This window comes from Equus asinus, chromosome 16, assembly GCF_041296235.1.
Source record: "Equus asinus isolate D_3611 breed Donkey chromosome 16, EquAss-T2T_v2, whole genome shotgun sequence".
NCBI classification, from domain to species: domain Eukaryota; kingdom Metazoa; phylum Chordata; class Mammalia; order Perissodactyla; family Equidae; genus Equus; species Equus asinus.
The window spans coordinates 5,109,531-5,126,536 of NC_091805.1; the positions used below are offsets into that span (position 1 = coordinate 5,109,531).

Consider the following 17,006-nt stretch of genomic DNA (forward strand, 5'->3'; position numbering starts at 1 on the left):
CATTAGAAATTAGGACTGACTGCAGCCTGCAGCCATTAATTATATAAAGGTAGGTCACTGTCATTGTGGGTAAAAATGCATGCCCGTGGACAGCTTCCCCATCTACAAGGATCATAAAGCACACTGAGGTTATGGCCAATATGAGTATATAAGTAAATGATTATTTTTATCAAAATGATAAGCGAGCATTTGAAGACATTAGTTTCTGAGTACAACTGAAAGAAATATTTTCCCAAAGAACTTTAAAGAGTCACAGCAGTTTTTCATGAATGCATCACCACCCCAACACACGCACACACACTCTGTACACAGATACCTTATTATAGACACAAAACTGCTCAAAAGCCGAAACTCCTGGGATGGAGTTCCTGGGAGCCTACTGGGGGACTAAGTAAGGATGGGGAAAGAGGAAATATTGACTCCGTGTAGGAGGTCCTCTGAGGTCTTCACCTGCCAGAGGTTTGAATCCAACTAGAAGTGGCTTTTGTCAGATGAGAGATATAAACTGTGAGATCCTCGCCGTCCTTCAACAGATATTTGTTGTATGCCTTCTGGCGTGAGACTCACTTCTAGGCCCTGGGAATATGAAGTGAATGAGGCTTGGTCCCTGCTTCACAGTGGCAGTCTAGTGGAGTGAAAGAGATAAGACAGAGGACCACAGTCCCGTGTGGTCGGCTCTGGGATCAAGAAGGTCTGTGGGATCATGGAGGAGCCATCCCTCAGCACAGATTGCAGGGTATAATTAAAAGACGTCACACATTAGGATTTTTCAAATGAGGTTTCCCATTTTGGAGCCTCTGCTCTCTCCTCTTTGAAAGGAGGGGAAGAGAATTAGCCTGGCAGAGTTGTGAGACGTCAATGATGTAAAAGACACTCGATGAGTAAATTTTTAAGAAAGAAAAGCAAAATCAAGAAGCAGAGCACTCTCCCCAAATGGTGGCGAGCTTCTCTGCTGCCCTGGGAGTTTGAAGCTCTTTTGTAGAGCTTGTGACCCTTTTAGGGGTGCTGTTTGTTAGGATAAGTCAGAGACCTACCTAGAGAAGGACTAAGCTGAAAAAGAAATGTTTCCTCTGATTCAGAAATGAATTATTCCTAGGATATTGCTTCGTGAGTCTTTGTTACAGAAATTGGGGTGTGCACAGGTAATTGGGGATCAGGGAACAACCACCCTGGGGACAACTGCGGGCAATTCTGCAACCGCCTGGCTTAGCTTGAGTTCTTGGAAGTAGAGATTCCTTTAGTTTAATGAAAGGTTTCATGTACACCTTGTGGTTCTGTTCTTTATCCCTGATTTTTTCTCCCAGGCTCATGAATAAGGCTTCAGTCATATTTCTCCCTCCAAGACTGGTAACAGCCCCACCTGCTCCGATGGGAGCTGGGGGTGCAGCTGAGGAAGCTGTAGCTGTCTTCTGCCATCTGCTGGCTCCCTCTCGCACCAGTTCAGGGCTGGCTGTGCATGGTTCCTGGGAATGCAAAGCCCCAGGAGAGAAAGTGTGGGGCAGAATGTTCCTGCTTTTAGTAAAAAGACAGAGATGAGAAGATGGCAAAGAGAAGCTGGCATGGGAGGGCTTTTCCCTCCATGGGGGTTTGTGTAAAGATGTCAGCATCTCAAACATTGAAGCCAGGGATTTTTCTAGGCAAGCTTGTTTTTTTCAGGGAGAACATGGCAGCACTTTTTATTTTATTTTAGTTTTTAGATGACTGCCTCCCAAGACTTATCAAATAAGTGAATGGCACATCTCTATAGACTGGTTTCAAGGAAACAGCAGAAACCCATACGAGTGGGAACTGAGATGAGGGTAGGAGACAGGAAGAGCGAAGGGAGAGGAGAAACATTTCACAGTAAATTGCAATATTCTTTCGTTGGTTCAGCCAACATTTTTGGAAGACCGACTATTTACAAGGCTCTGATCCAGATGCCTGGGATACAAAAGTGAGTAATGCTAGGTCTCTTCTCTCTTGGAGGTAAGAATCTACTGGGGAGCAGCTAAATAAATGGAAAATTAAAGAGAGAGATGTAAGTACTATAACAAAGTACTACAATAAAGAAGTCTAGGAGAGCACAGGGGAGGAGCAGGTATCTAAATCAAACTGGGGCTGCAATCTGAGAAACTTCCTGGAGGAGGTGCCGTGACCTGAATTTTGAAGATAGTGACTTATTGGAGACAGTGGGCATTCCAGTTTCAGGGAGCACCACTTCTCACACACAACGTCACGAACTACCACCACTGCCTTGAGGAGTCGAGAGCTCAAAGCAGGAGAAAATTGTAGAAATATTAGGTTTTAGACAACAAGCACTTGATTCAGTCCGGGGCAATCAACTGAGGCAGGGAGAAGCAAGCAGAATCAAGTGGGAGGGCAGGGTACAGAATCTTGGACCTCAGAGAGCAGGACTTGGCGGGGGGGTGCTGTCTCTGAGGCTAGAAAAAGGTCACTTTCAATCCTGTGTCAGTCCATGTGCTGGATTCAGGCAGTGCCTTCCAGGCAGGGACAGTCCAGTACTCAGAACACAATGGCCAACAGTTGGAAAGATGCTCAAGAAAGTATGATCCAGCTTCTGGATGAACCACCAAGTTCCGTGGGCATGGAAAATGATAATTCCGGAAACCGTGCAGTACAAGAAAAATACTTGTGAGAAAAATCAAGATCCAAACCTTCAGGGAAAAATATTCAGAAGGAAAAATACTAAACTGCTAATAAAGGTGGAATTTTTTTCTCTATTGTCTTATATTGTTTTATATAACTTTCTTATATTATTTTTACAATGATTTCTTTTTAATATAAAGAAGCCTAGAGATGAAATGTGTGTCCTGATTAAGGCAGAGGCGAAAATTACCCTGAATAAATAATAACCCCGTTTATGGGTTCGTCTCTGAAATTTCAGATTCCGTTTCTCCCTGATTGTCTCTCAGTTTGCATGGCATATTCCTTTTGCTCGTTCAGTCGGTGCTCACTCTTCTCTGGCCCGCCCCTCCTCCCCCCTGCCTCTGTGGGCCGTATTGTGATGTCTGCCCGCTAATTTTGCTGTGACTGGGGCTGCTGTCTGGTTGGTGATTCACGTTTGTTCCTAAGTCATACATCTGTGTTGGTTGCTTTGAAACAGTGCCCCAGGGAATATGAAAGGCCGTTTGTCTCACTGAGACTGCTTCTTTGCACCAGAGAATTCTTCCCTGGCATCTGAATTCCAGCAAGCTCTTCTATGAGTTTAGGCAGGAGAAAGACGAAAGAAAAAACCCAAAGGGGAGCAGCCTGGGGAGTTTTGGTGTCTGGGTCTGGTCCCTGCTCACCTGGCAGGACCAAATGGCCTGGCCACTAACACTGGAGACAGAATATCTGTGACAGCCACTTTAAGGGTCATGCCTCATGCCCTGATGTTGTGCCCATCAGGAGTGCCTCTAGCAGGAAGAGGGCGGAGGGAGCCTGGTGGAAACTCTCAATGGAAAAAGTTCTGAGAGGTTGGTAGGCACACCCACTTGGCCCCTCTTTGAAGATTTCGGCACAGATACACACAGCCATGATATTCACAATATTTAAAGACTGGTGCCTCATGGGCACTGACCAATTAAATAGACACAGGCCGTAATGCTGAAGCTGGAGACCCCGTGCTGTTCTAGACACCAACCCTTTAGTTACTGGATCACCGGGAAGTCCAGTAGATTCTGGAAGGCCTGGGCAGGGGCTGGCTGCCAAGCGTTACAGAAGTATTTCAATGTTTTATCCCTAAATGCTTAATATCCGTAAAGGCTGTACAGATATATACCAAATGAATAGCAGCATGAATACATGTGAAATTTCAAAGCTCATGCCTACTCTTAAGCTTCGTGTAGTCTCACCCTCACCTTTCAAGAACCCATCCTCTTTGTCCTTAAGAAGAGTTCAGAGCCAGCATCCGGACTCTCTGGTTCCATGGGATCTGCATGGCACAAAGGAGCACTTATCCACAAAGGAGCTTTTTATTTTGCTCAACAACTAGCTTGGAGCTCACCCAAGGAAAGTTTGCAAGTCAGCTTTCACTCTTTTTTCACTCACTCAACGTTATCTGGTTTAGAGCAGAGCTCTACCTCTGGGTGGGCAGGCCAGCAGGCTGGTCTGTGTGAGGATGCCCACCGGCCTGCTGGCCTGTGTCTTTGAAAGTCTCCCATCCCAGACTGTTGGCCCGCTGTGAAAATCCATCTGCAGTGCCGTGAAAGCCCGAATACATATCGGATTGTTATGGCTCTTTCGTGTCCTTTTAACCCGACATTCTCACTTGCCGCTGCTTTTCAGACACCTGGAGCTTGTGCGCTGACTAAAAGCAGCTCCTCAGAATGGTCTCTGGGTTGCATTATGACCCTGCATCCTGTCATTTCCTCTTTCCCCGTTTCAATGAAACCTACAGCTTCAGGGTAATCTGCTGCCTCCCCCGTCTTCGTTCAAGACAACAGCTGAGGTTGCTCATAACCTCACTGACTCTCCACACACCGAACACAAATTTAGTTTGAATCCAGAGACTGGAGGCGAGCTGCCTTGTTACCTAGCGAGCCGTTCTGAACTCTGGGATTAAAGTCTGAGGCTGTGGAGAAGCGATTTGGAAGACTCAGGTCTTCCACTTCTCACTCTGAAAGTTACTAGCCTGTGACTTTGAGCAAGGTATTTAAAATCCTTCTAAGCCTCATTTCCCTCAAATGTGGAGCGGGGTCATGCCATATGCTTCACAGGGCGGTTGTGAGGGGAATGGAATAATAGGTCGGTAGGCAATTTGTAAACTAAAAACCATTAGCAAACTCCACCCCAAGAGAGCAGATGTAAGAACTAGAGAAAGAAAAGAACCATGAATGTGGAAATAAACATTTATGGCAGCCGAATGAGTATAACGGAAGCCCACTGCTGTGGTCTAACCGGAAGAGAGCACCCTCAGCGCCTCACCTTCTCCAGCACCTCTCTGCAGAGCTTTAGCTGGGGAGCAGGAAGGAGTCTAGAGAAACGGTAGGCAGGAGGGTTACTGTTGATTTGAGGCTAAGGGAAAATGTATAGGGCCTGACGGGGAGCGTGGGAAGGACACAGTGCCTACGGTAATACCAGGATGGGGAGAGAGAAAACGAGAGACAAAATCTCTACTGCTCCCGCCTGTGTGTTCATTGATCAGAGCTGGTTCTGGGCTTGAGGGTCCCTTCCCAGATTGACGGAGATGGACCAGAAATCTTAATGGCAGTTTCCCCTGGAGCTAGCGACTGTGTCCTCCTCTGCAGCCCGGAGGGGAACTGGTTATCAGATTTAGTCATTTTCTGTGGTTAAACTTGCATACCAATATTAAGTCTCAGATTGGGCCTCCCATCTAATCAGCCAGTGGATGTTTTCAGGGTAGCACTTTGTTCCTGGAACATCCAGAAATATGCATATTATAACTTTAATGAGACTGTGATGTTTATTTATGGCAGGAAGAAGTCTCCCAGACAGGAAGACTCACTCGAGTGATAGTTCAGCGTCTGACACCTAGAGCTGTGGTAGCTGCTGTCTCTGGAGTTGCTTATTATCATCAAATTATCTTATGGTTGGCACTTACTCTGAATTTGTCAAAGTTGCTCATGCTGCTGAAAAGCCACGGGGCTTTGCTCCAGGGTTCAAACCCTGGCTCCTCTATTTGCTAATGACCGAACTTCTGCGGGACTGTTTCCTTTATACAAAATGAGAATAATAACAACTGCACCTCAGAGCTGTTTGGAGAATTAAAATTTTCCATAAAGTGTGAAGCTTTTGTTATGTAAAGTGCGTGGCACGCATTGGTTCTCCATGCATGTGTGTCAGATGCCCTCAGCCGTGGCTCTCATGCGAACACTGTTTTCTGCTTTCTCTTTAAGCTTTGATGTGGAGAATGGCCCTTCCCCAGGTCGGAGCCCGCTGGACCCCCAGGCCAGCTCTTCCTCTGGGTTGGTGCTTCACGCCACCTTTCCCGGGCACAGCCAGCGCAGGGAGTCCTTTCTCTACAGATCAGACAGCGACTATGACTTGTCACCAAAGGCGATGTCGAGAAACTCTTCGCTTCCAAGCGAGCAGTAAGTACAGCTCTGTCTGGCTTCCAGTCTGACACTTACCTCATCTCTAACCCGGTCAGAGCAGCAGCAACGACACCTGTTCCCGTTAACCCGTGGGAAGGAGGGAGGAGAAAAGTGAACATAAGCAGAGGTCCCATCTTAAGGATATTGAATCTCTGTAGCATGAGGAATGTGTAGCTGGGGTCTCCATGGGTATTAAAAACCTCAGGCAGAGTGTTCAGTTTACGTGTGTTATTGACATTTTTTTAAAAAAATTCCATTTGACTTCATTTCCTGAACTGCTGAATCGTTTATGGGATGAGAACCTTAACACATTTTGCAAATCACGCTTGAAGTTTCCGCAGCCTGTGCATTTTGCATAAGGCTACAATAAAGAAGAAAAATGGTGGTTGGTGACATGCATCCTCTCTCAGTGGCCTTTGCTTGGTGACATTTAATAAGTTGTCATCCAGCCACATGTCTGTGTCCCTTTTCTGGAACCGTAACACCATGCCTACTTGTTGCCTGCCTCCTTGGTGCGGCAGAACACGCTCACCGCCCTGTTAAGCACAGCTGATGTTTCTGTTTTGCTGCTATTAATTGTAGATCTCTAATTTTTATTTAAAGAACAATGACTGGGTTGTGTTGTTTATTAAATTTCTGAAACCAAATAAAGTTGGATGCTGGAATTCATGCCTTAAAAGGTTTCTGGGCACTCATACAATTGTTTTTAACATCATATGTTATAAAAATATCAGTAGCTCCCTAAAGTCTCCAGCCTGGAAAATTCCACTGGGCTCTTTTCTGCTATTGGAAAGGAGGCTAAAAAAGGTCACCCTCTTGTGAAAGAGGTGGGGGCATTTTAAAGCTCCCAGTAAGAAAATATTGCCCAGGGCATTTCTACCAGCAAATTTTAATACAAGCACCCCTACCCTAAAATGTCTCAGTCACTGGGTGGGCTAAAATCCATTTATCCGCTCATTTGGCAAATATCTACTGAATCTCTCCTACGGGCCATACAGCATGCCAGGCTCTGGGGATAAAAGATTAGCAAAACAAGGGGAAAATCAAAGATGAGTTAAAAACAGATTTTATTCTCAAAAAGGTGGCTTGCTCTCAGGGAGATTAGAGTTAAATAAGAAAGACAAGAGGAACACCCGCATCACATTCCTGCGAAGTTGCAGAGTGGAAGGAAACGTTTAATGAGCGCTTACTGTGGGGCTAGGCTCACTTACATGTGTTATCTCTTTTAATCTTCACCACAAGCCTGTCAAGTGGTACCATGACTATCTCCACTCTATAGATGATGACACTGAGACTCTGAGCCATTGAGAAACCTGCCCTTGTCCCAGGACTACATGCCACACTGTACCCCACGATGTAGCTAAGACTGACCATATCCAAAACTTTTGGACTCTATTTGCCTCTATTCTTCAAACAGCAAAGTAGCATCTCTACCACCAGGTAGGAAACAGATGAGCACAGAGCAGCGGCACCTGCGTCTGGACGAGGGCCAACACTTGGCTGTGTATCATGTCAAACCAAGGAAGTTTCTGACCAAGCTTTGGATGGGGGCTTTGACAGTGAATAGACCAGAATTCTCTCTTCCACCAAGAGGAACCCCTGTCTGGACTTCCTAGGGGGAGAGCTCAGGAAATGTGATGAGCTGAAAGTAACTAGAGCTTCTTTCACCTGGTGTTTCACCGAGAAAGACCAGCTTTGGAAGGCAGCTGACTGGTCCCCAACTCATGCCAAACAGCCTGAGTGTCGGGGTCATTCTACCCAAATTTCAGATTAAACTCTGCTGATTCCTTACCTGGAATCAAAATGTTACAGACCTTTTGAACTTGAAGAGACCTTAAAGCTCCCAGTCCAACCCAGCCTGTCCTGCTGAAACCCAGATGGGGTTCTGAATGATGCTGCACCCAAGCTCTCTCAGACTCAGGAATTACCCTCTTTTCAGCTTTAACAACCAGTGAAATTTTCCCCCTAACTTTAGAACCCACACAATGTTGCCAAATTTAAATTTAGACAACTAAGGATTGTATATGTGAGTTATCTAGTATCATTCTCACTTTTCTTTTTTTAAAAAAAGAAGTTTTTAAATTAAAAGTAAGAAGGCCACACTTTCATAAAAAAACCAAACCAAACCAAACAAAAAAACAGGCTTTCCAAAAAAACACACTTGGCAACATCTCACCCTGCCAAAGAAACTGATAACAGGATATATTAAAATCTGTGAGTGAATAAAAATAGTACAAAACTTTGTTTTTTCAAATATTTCAACATTACAGTGAAACTTTTACGTATTTGTCAGTTTAGGAATTTTTATTTCTCAACACCACAAGAAGTGGAGCTTGAATAATATCCAGATTCTTCTAGTATTTTGTTTTATCGGGACCATGTTGGGAAACCCTGTTTCACACAGACATCTTGATGTAAACTGAAGTAATGCTCTCAAGGCTATTTTACTCAATTGTTGCTCTTTAGGGAGAAATAAACAGAGGAAGAGCAGCCCCTGAGTCTCTCACTGCGTCTCCTGCCTTCTACCCATAGAGCCAAGAAAAAGAAAGACAAGGATAGGCCCAGAGTTTTGATGTGAAGGCCACTGGGTGGGGGTGCAGGATGTCCCTGCTCAGGATCCCCTCAGATCCAGCACAGAGCATCACAAATTTATATATGAGGTGGAAAACTGCATAATTCCTCTGCGTTAAATCCTCATGGTAGAGACAGCATTAGCTTTTTAAAATTTCTCACCTGAACTCTTTCAGAAGAGTAAGAGGAAATATAGGTGGGAGGAGTGAGAGAAAAGATAATAAAAGTACAAATGCGAATGGAAAATTTAAAAGTAGCTGTAACTTTTAGCAACAAAAACGATCAAAATAAGGCTTTCTAGTAAAGAAAACAAGATCACCATTGGGTCCCTAAAGGAAATTTCAGATGCTTTCCTAGATGTGGCAATAATCTGTTGGTTCCTGTTTGGGTCCTGTGCCATAGTCATCTCTAACGTAATCCCTTCATATATGAGGTACAGATTTCCCAATGGGAACAAAAAATACCGGAAACTGGGGAGACAGTCATATTGCCAAAAAACTGTGGCAGGAACCACTCTGGACAGGACTGAGTTTTGATTATCCACCTGCAAAGCCACAGGGAAGGGAAATCTGTGTTTCCTTCATGTGGGCATTCCTTTTGTAAAGCCTCATCTAGACAAGGAGCTTTTTAAGACCCCCATTTGTGTGAGGACTAAGTGCTCCCTAGAGAGAGCAGTCAAGGAAAATGAGACCTAAGAACCAAGAGGAAAAGCATAAATAAAGCCCACTTTTATTTAAGACCTGTTTATGGAGGGACTACAAAAAAATACAATGTGGTATCTAAGACTCAGGTTAGCTTGCAGCCATCACACTTGCTAGCACCAAGGCTTTAAGATGCTGAATCCCTTGCATTGTGTCTAAATTATCTGTAAATAAAAGCACACCTTTAGTGAGCATTTCCTATGTGCTATTTAAGGTACTTCACATATTTTAACTCATTTAATCCCCATAACCCAAATGTGGTTGGTACTATAATTTGCTTGTCTTAAAGATGAGGACATTGGACTACAGAGAGGTTAACTAACTTGCCCGGTAAATGGGGGACCAAAGCTAAATCCAGAGAATCTAGATTATTAAACCATATGGATATCCAGTACATAAGCTGACTCTATATGAGGATGAAAAATAAAAGTAATGATTTTTTTTTTTTTGGCTGAGGAAGATTCACCCTGAACTAACATCTGCTACCAATCTTACTCTTTTTTGTATGTGAGCTGCTACCACAGCATGGCCACTGACAGATGAGTGGTGTAGGTCCATGCCCAGGAACCAAATCTGGTTCGGGTGGCTGAAACAGAGCTTAACCACTAGGCCACTGGGGCTACCCCTAAAAGTAACGATTTTAATCTCTGTTCTGCCTACCTTTCCAGCTGTTATGAGGATCATATTCATTCTTTCTTTTAACAAAAATTTACTTAAATTTAGGCACTTTACTAACAAACAAGATGTTTTCCGTGTCTTTAAGGGAACTGAAAAATTAGTAAGTCGATAGGCAGTTCTAATGCCTGTGGATCAGGGCAATCGTAGAAAGGCATGCATGGGACTTGGAGAGGTCTGGCCAGGCAGGGCAAGGAGCCCACTTTGAGGGAGCTACAGGTGAGCTAGAGGAGTTAGGGGGCAGCAGGTGTGCAGGAGGAACGGCCATGTGCTGACTGACTCTCTAGTTGTCAGGAGCCTTGTGGGCAGCCACAGCCCAGCATGGCTGAGGCAGACAAGGAGGGGACGAGGACACGGTGAGAGACAGGCCGGAGAAGTAGGCAGGAACCTCGTCATGAAGGGCCTGTTCTAAGAAGTTAGCCTTTGTGCTGCAGGCAAGCGGTGGGAGCTAGTAAAGGATTTTAAGCAGGAAAATACAGACTCGGACGAATGGTTTTGAAAGATAGCTCTGATTACAGGATGAAGAAGGGTTTGGAGGGTGGACAAGCCTACAAACTAGTGCCCAAGAGCCAAATGGGAGGCTGCTTTGCTAATCCACATAACAGAGGGTGGGGATGTGCATTAGAGCTGGCCCAGTGGGCGATTGATCAATATTTGCAAGTTAGAATCAGCAGCGGTTGGTGATCGACTGTGGCGGGACAGAGAGAGGTTTCACTCCTGACCAACAAGATAGGTGGTTGCACCATTCTCTAGGATCAAGAACATTCTCTTCTCACATGAAATAATGTACACGAAAGCGCTTTGCAAACTGTAAAGTACAGTATAAATATTAGTTCTCTTGGCTGCAATGGAGGCAGATATGACTAGCCTGAAGAAGTTCTTCCCAGCTGGGGAGACAGACAAGCAACTCTTTAGTGATGATAATAATAATGATAACTATTTCTACAAGAATAGCTATAACCAAATAAACTAAGGTGCTTTTATGAGCCAAGCACCGTTTCAGGAGTTGTACATGTATAATAACTCATTGAATTCTCACAACACCCCACTTTACAGATGAAGAAATTGAGGCATAGAGAGGTTGCCTAATGTCTCATAGTTAGTAATAGTGCAGCTGAGAAACAAACCAATGCTGTCTGGCACCAAAAGCTGTGCTCCTACCCACAATAGTCTGTATCTCTCTATCAGACAGACTAAAATCACTATTACAAGAAAAGTGCAAGTAAAATTCTATGTGTAGCTATGACATAAAGGGGAAGTTAATAAAATCCAGAAAGTAGCAGTAGGAAGTGGCATTTTTGCTTCTAGAAAACCATTTCATTATTTAGAGCAGACCCACACTCAATTCTAAGACCCACAGAGCTCTCGTCCCCGTGATTCTATAAAATTGTAATGTGCAGGTTTTGTCACTAGATGTCGCTGGTGCAATGGTTCTGAATATCCAGCCTAGCTCCAGGAGGCATCGCCCTCTAGTGGTTTTGGAAACAAGTGCATGTTTTCATAACCAGTGTTTTCTTATTCCCATGCCATTTATTCTTAATTATTAGTACATAAAATTTGATTTAAAAAATCCAGAAGCTTTCTATAAATAATCTGGCTGTACTACAATAGGAGTTTTTCGTTTTGTTTCTTTCCTGTGCTTGCTAGAAATTATCTGTAAATTGTCTGATTATCTCTCTAGGACCTATTATCTGACATACAGCAATAACTTTCGCAGCTCAAATTCTTTAAGACAGCCAGTGCTGGGGACCTGCAAGTCCATCTCTTGCTTCTGAGCGTTCCGCTCTCCTAAACCTCGAAAGTTCCATAATGATAAAGTCATGTTGACATGGTGCCTCGTTAACATTGGTTCACCTCCCTCTAGTCATTAGTTTGTGCAGTTTTACTAACTTTCCATACATTCAACAATACATCAGCTCTAGGTATTCGTATGTATGAGATTTGCTTCTGTTACTTAGTTTTCACGGGGTATTTAGACTCCAGAAATTCAGGAGCCATAGACGATAGCTCTACTGCCTTATCTCCACCTCACCCTGACGTCTGAGGAACAATGTGGACTTCACAGCAGAAATATGAGCAAATAGCAAGATATTTCGCCCATCTAAAGTTCATCTTAAGAAAGCACATTGAGAAGGGGCAGTTCTCCATAGAATTCACCACCGGCGTTTATCACAACTGCTCCTCTCTTAGCTCTGTGCTCTCTTTCTCCTTTGGCTCCTCTTCAAGATCCCTGAGATTCTTCCTCCGGCTCTCTCTATACACCCCCACCCCTGCCGTCACTTTAACTATCCCCACCCTTGTAGGTAACTCCTAAATCTATGGCTCTAATACCCGTATTTCAGACTTGATGTCTCCCGCAGGCTATCAACACATATCTTAGAACTCAGCAGGTGGGAAAGTGACGCACCACCTCCCCTAACACCTCCTCACCTTCTTCGTTCTACTCAAGACTTCGCTATTTTCCCTGATACCCATTTCTAAGACTGAAAATATTTCTTTATGACCCCTTATCCGATTAGATGCCAAGTCCTTGGCGAGATGTCTAGAGTCTCTTCGAATTGTCCCTTCCTGCTTCTTCCTCTACCTCATCTGTTTCTTCTCCTCTGAATTGCTGCCATAGCCCCCTAACTCTTCCTCCCGGCTCTGTCCCCTCCCCTGCCCATCCGTTGGTGTCCAGACCATTTTACTTTCTCAAGACCTTTCTGTTTGCCCATCTCACTAAAACCTTCACTGGCTCATTTCTCCCTCTGAGTTAAGCACCAACTCCACAACCATCATCCACACTGCCCATAATGTGGGTGTGGGGAATCTTCTCGTCTTATCCTCTACAAAGGTCTGTAGTTAATGTGCTCAGCTCCACCCTCACAGCCACCAAGCAGCTCAGGGAGCATATTCAGTAGTTTCTTGGTCCAATGCCTTTGTTCTTGCCGTTTCCCTCGTTGGTAGCATCTACCATCCACACCTTTGAAAACTGGCCCTTCAAAGTTTGTCTCAAACACCGCTCATTCCATCAGGCCTTTCCTTCTTCCTATAGTCTGTAATTATCACCTCTGCTTTGAACCCCACGAGCCCCATTGTTTATATCTCTCATCCTATATTTATAATATCTATTGCAGTAGTTTGAATATTTTTCTGTCTCCTTACTATGTTTTAATTTGGATTAAATTAATTAATGTTTTAATTTGGATTAAATGGTGGATTCTGTATGATTTGATCTGTCAACTCTGCAGGGTCATCGTAAGTCAGAGACATAATGGTCAAAAGCACAAATTTTTGGAATCAAACAGCCTCAGTTCTTCCACTTACTAGCTATGAGCTAGTGAAGCAGTTGCTTAACTGCTCTGAGTCTTGATGTCATCTAAAAAATGACAGTAAGAGTTCCTGCCTGAAGTCTTTTACAAGAATTAAATGAAATAATGCACATAAAGTGCTAAGTGTGGGGCCTGACATACGGTAATCCTGCAAAGAATGCTTCCTCTTGTCGGGATTCCTTTTATAGTCGCTGTACAAAGCGGATGCACAGGAAGTTTGCCAGATTGAGTTGAAAGGGCACTTCTAGGTAGAGACAAAGGTAGATAGGAAAATACGGTGTTAAATAAGACCCCAGAGTAAAAGGGTTCGCTAGAGACGAGGCCCATGGAGACACAGGTGTTGTTGATCCTGGATCCCCAGGCCTCACATAACGCCTGGTGCTGGGCGGGAGCTTCATAATTATTGAGCGCCCTCCTGTAGTGAACCAGTGAGTCACCATATTTGTGAGGCGATAAGGACGGAGAAGATAGATCAGACGGTGAAGGAAGCTCATTGTCAATCACCTTCTGTGCTTCTTGTTATAATTCACACCGTGAGAGCAAATTGGCCCGATTTTGTGTCTGCAGCTCAGGCTAACACGTCTTCTGAAGGCTTGAATGGAGAGCTGGCTGAATGAGGGCTTACGTAGATTTATGGCAGCGTGAGCCGGAGAGAGAGTGCATTTCTGGAAACACGCTTGTGACTGTTCCTAAGTACAGATTCATACAACACTAGGTACAGCTTAGTCAGAGCTTTGGGACAAAACGGGTGACAATGCTACGGTAATAGTAGGGCCAGTCTGGATACTCCCCATTAAAAGTTTTCCTGTGGTACTTTAAGAAAAAAGTTATATTAAAAGCAAAAAGTAATGGGATTCCCAGACAGAAATCTGTGTTTAAATGGCATTAAGGCTGTGGTTCAAATCAACAAAAGCCAGGAAATCCAAAGTTAACCTTTATCCAGACTGTTATGCCACTTTTTCCAACTCTGTGTGTGCCTATGGGCAGCCCTCCCTTTGAATTTCCTGGCTCTGGTGACCCAAATCCACAAGTTGCTTTGAATTACATACTCTGGGTCTGCCGTTTAATGGGAATGGACCCTGAGGATATACACTTACTTGCAAGTGCTTTTACGTGTAGTACTGTAAATCCAGGAGCCGGGAATCTGGTCATTTGTTTCCGTCAAGTTCCTGAGATCCCCATTTATGCCTAATTGTCAGCCCTGCCTTATATCCAGGTAGAAGGACTTGTTGAACGTTTGTGTTACTGACACTGATCAAGTCTAATGCTGCAGCTTCTCTGTCACAGTGTTTTTAAACGTTTCTCTTCTCTCTTTCCACCAGACATGGCGATGACTTGATCGTAACGCCTTTTGCCCAGGTGTGTATCATGCCAGCCCTGACTCGCTCTCCGTGTGTCCCTGCGTGTAGTTTCTAAGCGTGGCCTCTGAACCTGCCCATTTATCTCCTTTGTTTCTAACCGTTTGAAACATTTTCCTTCTAGGTCCTCGCCAGCTTGCGAAGTGTGAGAAACAACTTCACTATACTGACTAACCTTCATGGAACATCCAGCAAGTAAGATGGCCTCTTCCTGGAGGGGCAAGTCCCTTCCATAAAGGCAAAAACATTGAATGATGTTAAAAAACAAACAAGCAGAAACTATTGCATGGACATTTGCTCTTCAAGCTAAGTTAGGATACCTGATGAAATCTGAAAATAGGATGGAGCACCCTAGTGTTTTAGAACTGCTTCGATGTTAGGAATTAGTCTGAGTCTTATTAATCCACCCTTAGCACTTAGTACAGAGTAGAAGTATAACAGACGAAAGAGTGAGATGAGGATTTTTTGTTGACTTTTATATTTACTACTTTGGAAGGTATGAATACTTATCAGTAATGGCCATAAATTCTATTAAAATTCTTTTGGAATGAGCTATTCATGAATTCAGAGATTGAACTTAAAGTTAAATGTACCAAAAAGTTCATTCCAAATTTCCTATTTTTTGATAATATATAAACAGGTTCATGCAATTTGATGAATAGGAGTGGGTAGTGAATGTGAGTTTATCTTCTTCTCTGCCCGCAATTAACTACAGACCGTTGGTCATTTCATGAACACGGCTCAACTTTGGGCTCCTCGTCTGTCAAACGAAGAGGCAATTGAATTCACAGTAACTTTCTCCTTCTGAAATCATTTCAGTCTATGAATCGAACCTACGGGTCATGCAGTTCACTATCCGGCGCGTTTTCAAAGGTCATCACAGGGCTCAGAAAGTCATAGAATCAATGATCCTGGCATGAAAGGGCTGGAGACCATTGATCAAGCTCTTTGTTTTACACAAGGAGAAACCCAGGTCCTCAGAAATCCAGCCACTTGCTAACAACCACACCATAGTTGAGAGACACTCCAGGGCCAAATCCTGAATCTCCTAATTTTCCAGCCAGTGTTTACTCCAGACCACCCTCTTTCTCCAGCCTTCATGAAGTTATTCATCCACCCTCTATTTGCTTCATTCCAAGTATTCAAAGTAGAGTTGTTAAAAGTGGGCGTTAACCCTGCTTTGAGAGCTGGCTTTTCCCTTCACTGTCCTATAACTGGTGACTGACCCCGGGGGGCAGGGGTCTGCATGCCCCAATGGAGTCCTCCCATCATTGATCTCTCCTCCTCTAGACTAGTCCCCAAACTGCCACCAGAGTCCGCTTTCTCACATGCTGTTTGACCATGTCACTCTCCAGCTGGAGGCATTTCAGTGGTTCACTCTTATCATTAAGATCAAGTTTAAAGGCTGGTACTTGGCACCCAAGGCACCTCATGATCCAACTCAAGTTAGTTTGATTGATAGTTGATTGGGTTTTTACTTGATGCAATATACATTATATATAATATACACACAACACACATACTCACCCAGCCTCTTCTGCAGTGGAACTCCTTGTTTCTTCATTTATTAATTCACCTGACAAGTATTCATTTAGTACATGCTATCTGTCTATGCGTATCTGTATGTTTTAAACAGGTATTAATTGAACACCCACTTTGTACCAGGCTCTAGTGATATAAAAGTGACCAAATCAGACAAGTTCTCTGCCCTTTCAGGGCTGATAGTCTCCTAGGTGGGGCGGAGCGTAAGGTGGTGAACAGCAGACAGGTCTCTGGCTGCGTGGAAGGACGTTCTAACAGTCCTGGTCTAGTTGTCCCCTGCATGTTCTGTTTTCCACCCTAATTGTGGACTTACTGTTCTCTCTTCCTAAAATGTCTGTCTCTACCTGCCAGTGCCTGCCTGGCCAAACCCTGCTTGTCTTTCATCACTCATCTTGAGTGTCACCTTCACCAGGGTGCTTTCCCTGAGTACCCTCAAACCATTAGTGCCATATTCAGAGCTGATCCAGAGCCCATTCTCAAACTCTGCCTGAGGACCACCCGCCCAAATCATGGCCCTTTGTGTCACCTTTGTCCAAATCAAACCACACTCACCACACAGAATACATCTCCAGCGTAAGACAGTTGCATCTAATGATCTTCCTCAAATCCATATCCATATTAGTAGAGAGTTGATGCTCTTATTGACTTCAAGCACTTCCTTGAAACCAACACCAACCAATGGAAGTTCAAGACAGGGTACCTCCACCACTGGAGCTTCACCAAAGAGATTTGAGGTTGCCTCAGTCTAGCTCAGGATTAGAACTGAGTGCTGGGTTTCAGCCACAAATGGAGCAGCCCGGTGGAGGCAGATTG

General features: G+C 44.1%; 1 protein-coding gene across 3 annotated transcripts in view; it reads left to right on the forward strand.

Moving 5' to 3' along the window:
• The window catches only part of PDE4B (phosphodiesterase 4B), a 494,697-nt gene that overhangs the window by 369,697 nt on the left and 107,994 nt on the right, over positions 1-17,006 (forward strand). For all 3 annotated transcript variants that reach the window (XM_014853006.3, XM_070486513.1, XM_014853008.3), the window contains 3 exons: positions 5,838-6,032; positions 14,616-14,652; positions 14,776-14,846. In XM_014853006.3, coding sequence (XP_014708492.3) covers positions 5,838-6,032; positions 14,616-14,652; positions 14,776-14,846 — 303 coding nt within the window. The remainder of the gene's footprint in view (positions 1-5,837; positions 6,033-14,615; positions 14,653-14,775; positions 14,847-17,006) is intronic.